General features: G+C 41.7%; 1 protein-coding gene across 4 annotated transcripts in view; it reads right to left on the bottom strand.

Moving 5' to 3' along the window:
- ITPRID2 (ITPR interacting domain containing 2) overlaps positions 1-14732 on the bottom strand; it is a 42123-nt gene that overhangs the window by 17953 nt on the left and 9438 nt on the right. For all 4 annotated transcript variants that reach the window (XM_074911017.1, XM_074911020.1, XM_074911018.1 and 1 more), the window contains 6 exons: positions 14242-14278; positions 12883-12981; positions 12153-12361; positions 10545-11239; positions 6850-6922; positions 229-320 (listed from right to left, as the gene is read on the bottom strand). In XM_074911017.1, the coding sequence (XP_074767118.1) occupies positions 229-320; positions 6850-6922; positions 10545-11239; positions 12153-12361; positions 12883-12981; positions 14242-14278 (1205 nt within the window). The remainder of the gene's footprint in view (positions 1-228; positions 321-6849; positions 6923-10544; positions 11240-12152; positions 12362-12882; positions 12982-14241; positions 14279-14732) is intronic.

Raw genomic sequence — 14732 nt, 5'->3', positions numbered from 1 at the left:
GAGCTTATTCCAGGCCCAAGTATACCCAGATTATCCTACCAGAAAGGCTTTCAAATTTTAACACAGTTCTGTAAGGGTCTCAGCAGGTCCAGCTCTGAAAGTGAGACGTTTTATAGGATCTAGACTGATGGTCATGACAGCAGTCAAACATCAACGTCCCTCCTGCTCTGCCCAGGTCCCTACTGTTCCACAATCGGTAATATTTCAACCACAGTATGAGAACCTTACCTGAAGCTGATTAAATGGAGAACAATCTGTGGATGAGTCCTCAGCAAAGCCACTGCTGTCAGAGTGTTGACTTGCTGTTCGTAACAGCTGATCTGTTTAAAACAAGCAAAACCCAACCGTAACTACTTTACAAATCACCACCTTTCAAGCCCAATCACATTCAATACACGCTTTCCTTTTACATCAAAGTAACATTAAGTGGACAACAATTCCTTTTCAAGTTCCACTTTGAATACACAGAAATAACTTGTTTGTTTCAAACAAAACCTCTTCTCATGCAAAGCCCTATTTATGAAACTTCAAGCAGCAGTAGAAGCGGAACCATCTTTTACATTTTTCTTTCCTGTGTGGTGGAAAAAAACCGACTCTGCAGATGTTACCATTGCTGGAGTTTTCCTTCCACAAAACTGAATCACTGGTTAATACACATGCAGGAGGTGGAAGAGTTGCTTTTGTATGGACATGTACAGATTTGCCACCCCTCCTGATAATGGAGACAAAGGAGATGACTCGTCTCCTGCCAGCCTACACCACCCCATACACCCAGAGGAACAGCATCACATGAGCAGAGAGGGCGATGCGCATCTCTGCAAACTGCTAGAGATGGTCCTCCGATGGTTCAGCGGACAAATACAAAACAGCTCTGACACATCAACAGGCAATCTGCCAAAGCACATTGCCAGAGCTCATTTTATACACAAAAGATAAGATCCTTTCTGCTTGTTCCTTTCTACTTACATGAGGTAAGTGTTAAAATAGCCTGAAGAGGCTCCAAAATCCTCAGTGCTGCTACCCAGGAGCGGTTTCCTCTGGTATATGCACTATACCCACAGAGGTGCTTTTCAAGGAGATCTCAGTCACCTCTGCAGTACAGTATTGCATGTATATTGCTCCCAACTAGACACAGGAAGCACCCACCACAGGGTTTACCTTACAGCACCATAAACATTTTGCCTAGCCAGATGGCAGCATGGGCAATACCCATATCTCACCTCTGGTTCTCAGCAGAAGTGTAAAACCTTGGAGATGGTATGAGACCACAGTGGTCGGTAGCTCCCAGATCCCTGACGATGACTTCTCCTCCTCCTGGGACAAGAGCTCACTGCTATTTTCTGAGGCTCAATGCAGAATTTTGCCCCACATTCCTTCAACCACTTAACTGTCATCATATAATTAATCCCAGTTCACAGCTCAATGCATTGGAATGCATTATGAAAACTGTTTTGAAAGTGCTGGATATTCAGAACTCATTTTTCTTAGTATTAATTTTGATCAACATTTCACTAATGCAGAAACAAAAGCCTGCACAGGCCCCAAAGTTTGTGAATACCAGGAGAGGCAAACTCCCTGTTAAAGTTCTGTATCAGTGATTCCACACAGCTTTCAGGGAGTGCCTTTCAAATTGTGCTGCTGTTCTGTTATCATGGTAGCCACAATATCCTGCAAAGATAAACAACTTTTCTACCTCAAGACAGACATCCCCACCCAGCTCCCAGTAAAGACAATGGAAATTACTTCCCTGAGAACTGGACTAGCTCTTATTAACTGCCCGATACAATTAATATGCCTGAAAGAGCATGCCATGAATAGGCTGCTACTACAGCTGAGGCTGGTGGGAAGCTGCCACCTCCTCCCCAAGGTGAATAGTCACCTAATTTGGCCTCCTCTGTCTCTTTTCATATTTGGTGAATTTTAATTTAAAAGGAAAAAACACTACTGGAGAAAGCATTAGCCACAGGTGAGAGATTCCAACTACTTCAGATTCAGATAAAGCAATTCACCAGTGCGTGTGCTGGCACCTGGTTTCACGCACATGGAGTTTATTACTGCTCAAGAAAAATATCAATCTGCTCTTCTATTTCCTTCTCAGTCAATATTTCCTTTTCAGCTATAAAAGAAAAGTAAATTACATGTATATACACATATATGTATCTCCTCAAACCAATTCTTGGTCTCCCCAGAGATACAGTACTAAAGGAAAAATCAGTGGTTTAGGACATTTTCTATAGCATCCATTATTTACACACATGCTTTGACAGCCTTACATGACTGATAATGCCAGCCAAGTGGACAGTCTAAAGCAGAGGCACTCATACCTGCCTCATTGTCTTTATCCATGGCAAAAGACTAGCACAGCATGAACAGATTCAAACTGCCTTGGTTCCATTTAAGTAGACATTCCCCTGAGTACAGTCATCCCTTGCTTTCTGTGTCGCAGAGCTGCTAGGATTTTGTTTGAATGTTTTAAAGCAAATCGGAGAAGACATTTTTTGTAAACATGGGTAGGCTGCTTCTGCCACACTTTACCCTTGTTTCTTGCAAGTTCTCAGAGTTCTCCACTATGCCACTATCAGGTAAATGCAGTAAAAACTTTCCAAGAACAGGACTGTCACTAGTGAAATGACAAGGTTTGGCTCTGTAAAGACTGTAAATACCAACTAGTACATTGCAATATACTGATACATAATGGTATCCACCCTCCTTGTCAACTACTGATCCAGATGTACAATCTGCTCTATGGCACCTGGATATCTCTCAAATTCAAGCAGACAAAGGGAAAGCATTCAAACATTTTTTTAATGAGCTAGAGTTACATTCATATCTTGAGTAAAAGGCCTTCTGGCAACAGAGAATGTTAAGAGAAGGAAGTCGTGATGACACATGGCTCCCCTCTCTTCACCTCGAATGCAGAAAACTCAGCACCAAAGGCTGAGTTGTACAGGCTAACCTGGGATCATCCCTTCACTCCACGTACCCCCACTAAGGCAACTGTACCTTCCATAAAAAGGTCACTGCATGATGTAACCCTACAGCCCAAAGCCATTATCAACGCTACATAGAGGAAATCTGAACGGGAGAAGGCCAGTGGCAGCATAATAAGGAAAGTGTGGGAAAAGGAAACAGCCAAGATGAACAAAGCCAGAAGGAGCAACCAAACTCATATCCCAGTTAAAAAAGGCACAAATGAAAATGCCTCTTGGATTATTGTTTTAAACTGTATTAAAAAAAAAATCAAAATGTGTTTAGGCACTGAATACATGCCAGAGAAATGTAGGTATTCAGAAATATATCAAATAAGCTGACAAAGTTCTAGACAAGAACAGATGATGAAGAAACGAGTCTGCAGTTTACAAAACATGAGAGCACAGGTTTACCAGAGAATCACTATCAAATAAGGGAATAATTCATCTGTTGCAAAATAATATTCAGCTACCGATGAACTGTCAGTCTCACCAATCCAAACAGTCCCATCGGGTACTTGTCTTACACTTTCTGCATCACTTGACTGCTCACACAGAAGAGGAGGAGAAATACATGGAAACTATCCATAGTAACGTCTATGTTTCTGGTACCTGCAGTGTTGACAAAGCTCTAATGCAGTTCGTATTTCATGAGATTATTATAAAATTGACATTCCCAATTCAGCTATAAATTATTCTGTTACGGGATTACATATCTGCTGCCCTTTTTTCCCCACATTGATCGCACGCTGCACCCCAGCACTGCCACAACCAGACCAGGAGGGAGCGCTGCTGCAGAAACTCTGTTCAGAGTCCCTCAGGATTTCCTAGCTTCTGGACTGATAAGCACAGACTCTCACAAATACTAAACCTGTTTTAAATGTTTTCTTCTCACTCCCCCATCTCCAAATTCCTGTGGAGCTGCACCCACAGACAGCTATAAATACGATAATACATTAAGAACAGGAAGTGCTGATGATGTGTTTGCTTCACATTCAAGAACTAAATTTTCAAAATTCATCACTGCTTTTGACTATCAGTGTCAGATGACTAAAAAGAAACAGGTTTGCAGCTATTCAAAATTTCACAGAACCACTGATGTCAGCAACCAGACACTCACAAGTTACAATGCCTCAAGAATTCTGTTCTCTACGTGTTATACCTATATTTGTCTGGTTTGTTGGGCATTTTTGGAATGGAGGGTGCCGCTGTATAAACATGTCAGGAAGAACTTTGTTTTTCAACTAACAAACCTTCCTACCGGATAACTTTGCAGTAAGTTTTTTTTTTTTTTATAGTGGACATTTAGCAGCACTGTATGTTTACAGTGCAAAGCAACTGAAGCTTTTCATTCTTCTGTACTGCACTCCTAAAAAAAAATATGCACACAATTACATACATCTGAGGTTTGCAACAACAAAGAACAGAATGCCAGTTTGGAGCATAATGGATAAACCAGTTCAGTACCATTTGGAAGACATAACGTAAAAAGTATATCAAGCCAGTGAATACCATACAGAATTCTTTGTATCCTCTATAAAGTGTTTAACAAAGACAGTACCACAGCAAAGCAATCATTTGCAAGCCGCTTGAAAATCTAAGCTTAACACTTATAAACAAAACTAATTTGAAATGACAAACATGCTTTAATGGGGACTCTAAGCACCAGTAAACTCAGTATTGCTCAAGCATATCTTAAGTCTCCAGACTATTTCAGTACGAAGAGAATCCTTTTTTTCTTTTATTCCAATACTTCCCATCTTATTATAAGGCCCTCTTAAAATGCCTTACAAACTGTTGTAAATGTCAGAGAAAGCATTCACAGACCTCTGTGTAGACGTAAACTGACACTGCAAGGTTTTTAATAGTCTGTACCAAACAGCACTAACCCTGCCAATTGACAAAGAAGTACCCCTATGTGAAAAAAAAGAGAGTACAAACGTATTCTTTCAGTGGAAGCATTCATCTGGAACGAACTTTTTATTTATGGGTGCTTATATACAGTAGAGCCAACACCACTGAAAGAGGTGGGTCTGTATGAGGATCATCAACTGAAAACACATTGCAACAGAAGTCTGGTGCTTGAATTTCATGCTGATCCCACCTCAAGAGATTGCTAGTGAGAGTGGCATTTCACATTCAGACACAATGGCCAGCGTTTTTAATAAGTGACCATTAACTTGGGATGCCTTCAAGCTTGGTGAGCACCCACTCTCTGAAAAAACAGGCCACTACATTGTCTCATGTTGCACAACTTGTAAAAAAAATTCTACTGTTTTTCAATGTTTTGGCTATGTTCTCCACCAAATGTTCTCCCTCTTGGCAGTTTTACTGAAACCCACACAAGACAAGGACCTAAGCTTTCCATATCTTCCAGGTGAAATAAAATGTTGGTCTCAGACTAACTTTTAGCACATCAGCATTGACATCCTTGTTAGATAAGTCATAGAAAACTCTAGACAATACTTGCATGATAACAAAGTGTCATCGCTAATCTGTGCCAAGTGTATTCAGAAATGGGTGGAATATAATAGATGGGAAACATGAGCCAGCATGCCATGCTTCTGCCATACTGAAGACCCACTGCTAGAACTCCTGCTACCTTTCAGCAGGTACACACAGGACCACCTGACTTTTTTTTTTTCCTTGCATGCAGGAAGAAGAGAGTAAGGTAGCTACTGGGAACAGAACACACAAAATTAGCATTTCAGAAGATGAAAAAATGTATTTTTCTCCTCCCTGACTGCAGCTCCCAGTTCCTTAAGTTGCCTTTCTCTGAAAAGCTCTTTCTGAAACTGCCAAGTCCAGGCAAACAAGAGACCTGACCTGTAACGAGTGCATCGCTTTATATGTAATCATGTGAAGCATGTAATCATGAACTTGAAAATACAGCCAAGGGAGAAACACTGGGAACAGTCAGACACGCAGTTTCTAGCGGTGCTTCTGGGTGGCCTATGTTTGTAACAGAGTAAGACTAGCAAGTGCAACGCTGTGTGGTGCAAGACACTGCTGAACTAGTAGCACAAGCTATCCCTAATAACCAGGCATTAACCTTTAGTGCTTAGTCCAGAGCCTTCTCAACCACGTTAATGCAATTCAGCTGACAGTTGCCAAGACTGTCAGTTCATTTGTACAAAAGCATGTAAAATGATCTCCGTTTAATACTGATTTTTCTGCCTCTCGAGCATCTGGAGATGCTAGTCATGTTTGCAGCTAAACATCTCACTAAACACAAGCAGCTCTATTTCTTCTCTAATTACATGTAACAGCTAGAGAGTGGACTTCACTTACCAACATTGGGTATAGTAACAATCACAAAGTGAACTTAGAGATCGGCTTTGTCCCTCTCCCAAGCCATAAAATACATTAATAAGAATTTGAGATGAAAGCACAAACTAAGTGAGCCACAAGAGCACAGTTTCCTATGTGAAGGGCTACAATTTCCATGTGGGTGCAGAGACACCAGTCTTATGTGCAGCCAGCTTGCAGACGGAGCAACAGCACATAGGAAAAAGCTGGATGTATCATGCAATTTAGGTTTAAAATAATATGATTTTAGTTTAAATGGGTATCTTAAATTACAGGATCTGCCAGGGAAAAGAAATCCCACACAATCTGAATTAACATTTCAGTCCCTTTGAGCTATCATCAATTGTACAAAAGTGAAAACAGCCAGTGAGGTTATAGGGCCGTTGTCTTGCCTGTAATTTTGTTGCCACTTCGCAGTAATGTTCTGTGATTTAGCTGAAAAAGGAACCCAGATCTTTTTTATTTCTAAAGAGGAAAGAAACTTTAGATGTTTGAAATATCTGAATCAGCACTTCAGGGAAGGAAGGACACTCAGCAGTCAGCTGTCTCCCAGGAATTGAAGTCTACTCACCTTTCCTTGACTTGGTCACTGCCAGTTGGTGAGAAGCTGGAACATGTGGTAGATCCCCCTCTGTACTCTGGATCTATTGGGAAGAGGAGATGAAAATTTTGTCAGGCCAACTGGAATATGTTTCTGTGCTTAAGAATGGTCAAGCTATATACACTTCGCATGGGGGAGTGGGGGCCGGGTTGTGTTTTTTTTTTCTCTAGTCCAACAGCCTATACTGATTGAGGGAGCAAATCGTATCTCTTTGACCCAACATGGTATTTCATCGGGTACTCAGCAATGCTCCTGTAGAAGAACAGTGATCCTTAGGACAGCACTTCCCACTCACAGCACAGGGCTCCCCTCTGATTACATTCATCATGCAAAAAGACCTGGAAATCACATCCTGTGACAACAAGAGTTCTCAGTTCCTCTTTGACAAAAGATTGAAGTAACTGTGTGAAAACACCTTTGACCATCTTTACACTACTGTCTTTTCTGTTCTGCACTCTTGACTCCTCATTTGAATATAAAGAGCAAGCAAAATGCATTTAGAAAAATGCATCAAGAGGTCCGCACCTAAGGATTGTCATCTGCTGCCCTACCAACTATTTCCCACAAGCCACCAATCTTCCAGAAGGACCCAGACCCTGACAGACCCTACTCTAGACTTCACCACACCACCGCTCATGGAAATACTTATTCTGTCTTCCAGTACAAAAGAAAGGAACATAATGTATTCAGAGCCATGCATATTTCAACTGGGAAACTTAAAACTACATGAAAATTAATCCTATTACTTAATCACTTTGTGAAACACGGCCTTATTAAGAAAGCAGTTCTCAGACAACCATTAGAACAATGAAAAGAATATGCCTAAAATCTCAACAGGGAGGCCTTTGTTTAGCTCAAAACCTAGAATATGTTTTCTCTTTTATGTGCTCCAGAAAAAATCCTAATGGTTCACATGCAAGTCTACACACACAAAATCCCCAATCCAACCACCCCCAACTCTTCCTTTGAATGGGCTGTCTGCCTAATTTCAAAATTACCAAGCAATGAAATTTTCATCTCCAGTTCTGATCAATTTTTAAAATGCAAATTCAGGATACTGATGGTTTTAAGGCCAAATTAGTATTTGGCTAACGAAGCAGATATATTTGCATTGATATCATGTGTATAGCAGCCACAAGGGTGCATTCTCTCAGTTACAAGGGTTTTAAGAAGTACTTCGCCTGAACTTTTCACCATTAATAATTGAGCAGCATTACTCTTGCACAATAAATCAAAAGGCTTCTGTTCCTTTAGGAAATGAAGGTTGTACCAAAGGGGTAAATCCTTATTTTGTCTAAATGCAGGTGAGCACAGAAGTGGCTCACCATTTAAATTTGGGGAAAATTTTACAAAATTAAAAAAAAAAAATAAATGTAACAACAAGTAATCTTACAGGCCCTTTGACTGGACTGGCCTTCCAGGAAAGACTGTCTTGATCTCTCAAACCCCCCAGTTTCTGACGGCTAAATTTGCAGCCTCCTAGGAACTAAGCCTCTTCTCATCGCAATACGCCCCACCTCCTCTGCTTGGCTCAGACAGCATCCTGGCTGTGGCCGCAGCACAGCACAGCTCCACAAGCCTGCAGAAGCACTCCCCTCTCCTTCCCCGTCCCTTCAGCCAATATTGATGCTGGTAAATGGCCCTCAGGACTGTAACTGGCCACCTCAGAGGTGGGTGTTTGGGGGAAATCCTGCCCTGACTCACTCCTGCGCTAGCTATCTTCACAGCCACAGACTTCCGAAGGGCACTCAAACCTCCAAGACATTAGTAAGCATGGAAAAAGCTTCCTTGATATATCTGTCATCTTTCTTATGTGTATGAATGCACTCCGAGCCAAGTTGGGAAAATGGGGGAAGGAGTTATTGTCACTGTTTCTAATACAGTTTATTGTTCATTATACCCTGCTTAGAGACGCACCAAAACAAAATCATGCTGCCAGGTATTGTTCTAAAATTTTTTCAACAAAAGCAAATCCCTCCCTCCCAGGGATCTGTAGGCAGTTGATGTGTATATATTATATTGTGTAAATAAAAATTCACCACAAACCCATCCCACATAGCATGTTGTCTTGCCAAAACAGCTGTGTTTATGCCCTGGCATCACTGCAAAGTGTGTCAACCAAAACTTCCCAAACACATCACATTTGGCTTGTGCAGAATTCAGCAAGTCTTCTTCATGTTATAACCCTTTACGGTCCAACTTACTTTGAAGGAAAATTCCATTCCTTTTACATGTACATATACATATATATATATACACACATAGGTTGTTTTAACTTTGCCCCTGAGCACCAGAAAAGAGATTTCTCCTCTGGGATATGTAGCAAAATGCATTGCCACTCAGCCCCCTCCCATTGTGCCAACTCAAACATCTGTGCAGCTACACCACCACTGGATCAAGAAAATTATCCAGCTGAAAACTAAGGCACAAAAAAACCCCCAAAAAACCCCACTACGTTCTTTTTTCCCCTCTCAACTGGACCAGGCCTTTCTTCTGGTTGAGCAGATGGTGACAAAACACGTAAGTGCACCGCTTTGTGCACGCACAAAAAAGTGGCAGAACTACGAGAGGCTGGATTACCTTTTTCTACTTAATGAGTGCCTTCAGCTACAACATCAGTTGATCTAAAGAGCTTATACGACACTAGACACAGTATCTACTGAATCATCACTTCATCATTTGCTGTAAAACTGAAGGTTTTCTATTCACTTGCTTTCTTCACTCATTTCACCAAAGAAACCACAATCCTTCATTTTACATATCTATTTCAGATAGACAAAAAAGTTAAGTGCTGAACTGTCAACAAGAGCCATTTCAAAATCTGTCCATAAAAACACCTATTAATTTAAGTTTGACAAATCTTACGACTCAAGGTGTGAGTCTATGCAAAAAATTGCATTCTTGAATTTGCAGGCTGTGTGTTTACTAGCCTAATAAACAAAGCACTTCCAAGAATCTAGGAATTAAAATCCCTTTGGGACAATTATCAATCAAAAAATGGATACACACATTTATGAAGATATTAAAAGGCAGCTAGCACTGAATTTGTAACTAAGCCATCGCCAAAGGCATATTAAACAGCAACTTTCAGTGTGCTAATTTCCAGACAAAAAACAAATCAACATACTGTAGATTGTCATCAAAACCAAAAATTGCACAAGATAAGGACTTCACCCTGCACAATAGCCTCTTTCCCATTCATGCAACAACACTCTTGGCTCCATCCACAAATTTATCCTTAATCAATTATCAATTAATAAACTGAATTTACTTTTAGGTAACAAAAATAATGACTTGAAGTTAGCAATTTAAGCAAAGTAAAAAATTAAAACCAAAGGCCTTTATATATGCAAAGTCTAATCTAGATCTGCCTCCACGGGAAATGTTCCTCACAGTTATGCCAGTAATTACAATTACCTGCGCTTGCTGATGAATGAGAACTTTCCTGCTGACTCAGGAACAACAACAGCAGCAAGTTATTTTATTACGAGGATCAATTAGAGCAGCTTACAGAGAGCAAGCAGTAACTGTCTTATCACTTGGAGAATTTAAAGTATTCCTGGAGAAAACACTGTCAACTACACAGGAGGGAACATTCCTCTGCTGGCAGCCAGAAAGTTATGTAAACTTTGTATGCAAAAACAAAGTCATGTATCTCCACCTACCTCTTCCATCTCAAAGGAGTCCTTCTGCTGCAGCATTAGATTCACTATGGACGGGTTTGTGAGGGGAGCGCAGGGGTCTCTACCTGGCGATGCCGTGGGCAGCCTCTGAGTCGGGGCGCTGCTGTTGGATGCGCTGGAACTGCTGCTGAGGCTTGGCAAGTCCAAAAGACTAGATTCTTCACATGGTCTGTCCTGGGCACTTGCCAACCTGCTGCTTTGCACATCTGCTGGAGGCACAGTATCCTCTCGCTTATCATCAGTCCCAGCAGGAATGTTTGCAGGTTTATGTGTGTCCGCAGCATTTGTCTGGCTACTGGCTATCTCCTCCTTTACAGTAGCCAAAAAAGAGGGAGAGTCTTTCTTTTTAGAGTATTTTGATAATTTAGATTCACTTTTAACATCATTTTCCTCACTCCCTGGTTCAGCTGAACTTTTCCCTTTTTCAACAGGTGAAGGAGTTGAACAGCCACTACCATCGGCTTGCTGTGTGCCACACAGATTGAGCTTTGACAAGGTTTTCATTAACCGACTGGCTGTATTGCTGCGATTTAAAGGGGGAGGGCTGGATGCCTCTTTGCTGGAAGACACTGAATTCATACTACCAATTTTCTGCAACGGAGTCCCAGAGACTTGAGAATACAAAGAAGAAAAAGCATTGGCCACAGTAGTAAGCACTTCAATCTGACGAAAACGACCTGCACAAGAACAAAACATAAGGCAGTTTATGAGGACTTTTGCTGTCATCGTATCCCAGACCTGTTGATCCATCTCTACGTGATGGTTTGAATTCTCAGAGACAGCTCTTTCTTTAGATCTGAAGAGCGAATTTTCACCATAACGTCTGCCCACCACCCCCCTCAAATCTCCTACTTAAACAAGGGCCCCTCCGCTACACAGTCCTGTAGCGTGGAAGTGATACCACACAGTATGAAAAAATGGAAAAACATTCTCAAGAGTCCTTACCAAATGTACAAGAACAGTATGGAAAGTTTTCCCAAAGTAAAAAAGGGACATGGGTATGCAAGTGCAAGTTAATTTACAAAGTCCTGGGAAGAAAAGGGTTACTCGCATTGCTCTCTCCATCTACAACTACAAGAGGACATTTCAGCTATGTTCTCATGTCAGCAGCGCTCATTACTGACCTAACAAAGCTCATGTCCAAGTCAATAGAAATACTGGCCCAGATTTCAGCAACAACAGAAGTAGGTCGCTGCTGACAGCTTTCAAAAATCCCACCCGGATAATGAAGAACACAAGAAACAGATGGATATTGCTATTTGTCTCAGTGCTCTAAAGCTACAACAGAAGACAAGCTCAGGAGCAAGAGATAGGAATGATACAAACCACAAGGCAGTATATCTTAGGAGGATGCTCCTCCTTTCCCTCCCCCACTATAAACCCCTTCCCCTCACCCCAAGGTGTACAACACTGATGATCACCCCCTGCCATATTTAAGACCAAGCAAAGGTTTTATTATGGATTCTGAACGGAATTTGGTCTTCAGGCTGTAAAGGAGGCTTGCCAGAGTATTAGAACAACCCCTTCTGTTGAGGTTGTTCACATAATTAAAAAACTTTAAAATATACTTTGCTTCAAAAACATACTTACTTGTTAAAGCAAAATTTGGATTTTCCACTTCCATGCGTTGTATCTGGGCATTCAAAAACACTTTGATATCTATCCCTCTGGCAAATGAAGATGAATTAAAAAATCTCGCTGGAATTTTTGAAGCAATATCTGGTTCATCTCTTCCAAACCCAAGGTTATAGAGCACTTCTTCAGGATCTTCCTCATAAAGTTCCAGTAATTCAGAAACACTAGACAAATGAGAAGATGTTTATTATCTGCTTGTTTCCTTTTAAGACCCAGTCCCCACTGTTCAACTGCTAATTCAGCCCAGTAGCCAGATTGATCTACTGAACTTTTGACTCCCACACCTCAGCCTACTTTAGGAAATAATTGTGGAAATCTCTGCATCTGAAGTTTTGATTCCCATCACCAGAGCCATTGGCTCAGACACATCTCGGTTTCAATCCTGTAATTTATAAAGTCAGTCCTTATTCTGCAGAGCTCCGATTTTAAAATGTCATTAAAATTTCAGACGTTTATAATGTTTAGGCCCATTTGTTAGTATTTACTGCAAACCACAACTGAAAACAAACAGCAGTTTTTCAAGCAACCAAATGAAAATTCCCGTCTCGGCTACTAAATGCAACAATGCACATAAATCAAACCAAGTCCATTTAACTGAGGAACAGAAGTAGTAAGTTTTGCCAGCAAGACCCAGCCAAATTCCACTGAACTGTGCCATGACCTTCAAAGCATAGTACTCTTTTACCTTGAAACAGTCGCACTGCTTTTTCCAGACCCGGTGGAGTTCATACTTCTCCCCTTCTGGTGGAACTGCAGCCTCCTCTCCTTTGCCAGCACACCATTGCTGTCAACACAAACAAAGACTCCTGCGATAAACCCCTTTCATTCGCGGACTCAGTTCTCTCTCTCAGAGGAGAGCTAAGCCTCCAGTGCTGCTGAATTTCTCTTTTCCCCTTCAGTGTTATCTGGTTTATATTAGCCATGTCATTTATTGAAATACAATAACAAAAGCGAACCCTGGGACGCCTCAGTACAAATGTACATAGACGGTAAGAATTCGAAGGCAAATACAAGCTGAGAAAACAAATCCCTGGTCTCCTCTTGCTGCCCCACCCTCCCCGATCCCACCCTCCTCCAGCAAGGAAGCCTGGCCTCGGGTAAGCCGCGCTGCCCTGCTTTTCCCTGCCTTGCCCGTGCTGGTGCCTTCTTCAACAGAACCACCGCTCCATGCCTCCGGCACGCAGCTCCCCATCACCCCCAGCTGCCACCCCCCAGCAGCGCAAGGCTGCGAGCTACCCTGGAGGTGGCCAGGGAAGCTGAAGAGCCTCCAGGCTGGAGGAAATGGTGCAAGACGAGCTCCAACCCAGACCGCCAGTTTCTTTCCCAATCCCAAACTATTTCCTCCCTGTATCTGGAGAAGATTCCTCAGCATTAGGGGGTACCTTGGACTCAAATGTACTGTTACTGCCAATCTCTCTGGGAGACAAACCTTCCCAGGGTGAATTTTGATGTACAAACCCTAACACACACACCCCAGAACAACCACTGAAAAAACAAAGACAGAGGATTCACCTAAAAGCACATTTATGGAGCCCAGCTCAGGAGGAGTAGCAAGGATGCTGCCCACACAGGCTGTGCTGGTATTTGCTGAAGTCTCAGTGGGGTTTTAGTTTCAGCACATTGTATTCAGAAGCTCTCCCTGTAAAGCAGGAGTCTCTTTTCTCTCAGTCTTTTTTTGCCCCACTCCCAAAGGACATCTGCTTTGAAAGGTAATTTTCCCTTGAAATTTCCGAAAATGCTGAGGGACCAGTGAGTCAAAGAAGGTAAATCATACTAAGTTACTTAGATCTGTCATTTCTGTTTTCCTCCTGATACCCCAAAATCTACATCAAGTCTGCTGAAAAAATAAAAATATGCTTTTTTTCTGCACCTCCTAACGACTGTTTCTGTGTTATCTGTATCTTCCTCCCTCTCATGTAAACACACTTCAGCAGAAGAGCTTTAGTTCTGAGGTAGCCTCCATGACTTCCACTACCCCATCTCCCTCCTGCCCTCCAGTATAAACATTTCCCTGAAGTAAACAAACAAACAAAAAGATGTTTACCATGTTTCCATTTGGGTATCACTCCGTAGATGATTAGCTGTAAGGAAACAAGAAGTTGTTACACACAGACCTCTTCAGAAATTACAGTTCCAACAACTGGCATGAAGAAGCAGGCAGCGAGCACGTTTACCAATACTCCTGCATAAACCAGAATTTTCTCTTCCCGTATATATGTGATTGTCAAGGGTTTCTAGTATACGGCTGATATAAAGATGATCTGGTTTAGTCAGGCTGTTTAAAATAAAATCTCACATGGACACATGTTTACATACTGTCATTAATCATATTAACTTAGAAATGTAACATGCAGTAAGCTAGTAATTGTTATATAAACCATTTATTGCTTTGTAACTGAAGACACGATTACCAGCTGCAGGGCTGTTCCCGGGCAGGAAGGGGAGGAGGAGAAGCGGACATGAGAGGATTGCTCTGGTAGAGAAAGTAAACGACGTAAGAAAGGTGGCTGGCCCCACGGCCACGTACTGAGACTA

The sequence above is a fragment of the Athene noctua genome, chromosome 7 (genome assembly GCF_965140245.1).
Source record: "Athene noctua chromosome 7, bAthNoc1.hap1.1, whole genome shotgun sequence".
Classification (NCBI taxonomy): Eukaryota; Metazoa; Chordata; class Aves; order Strigiformes; family Strigidae; genus Athene; species Athene noctua.
This window is presented reverse-complemented; position numbering and strand designations above follow the sequence as displayed.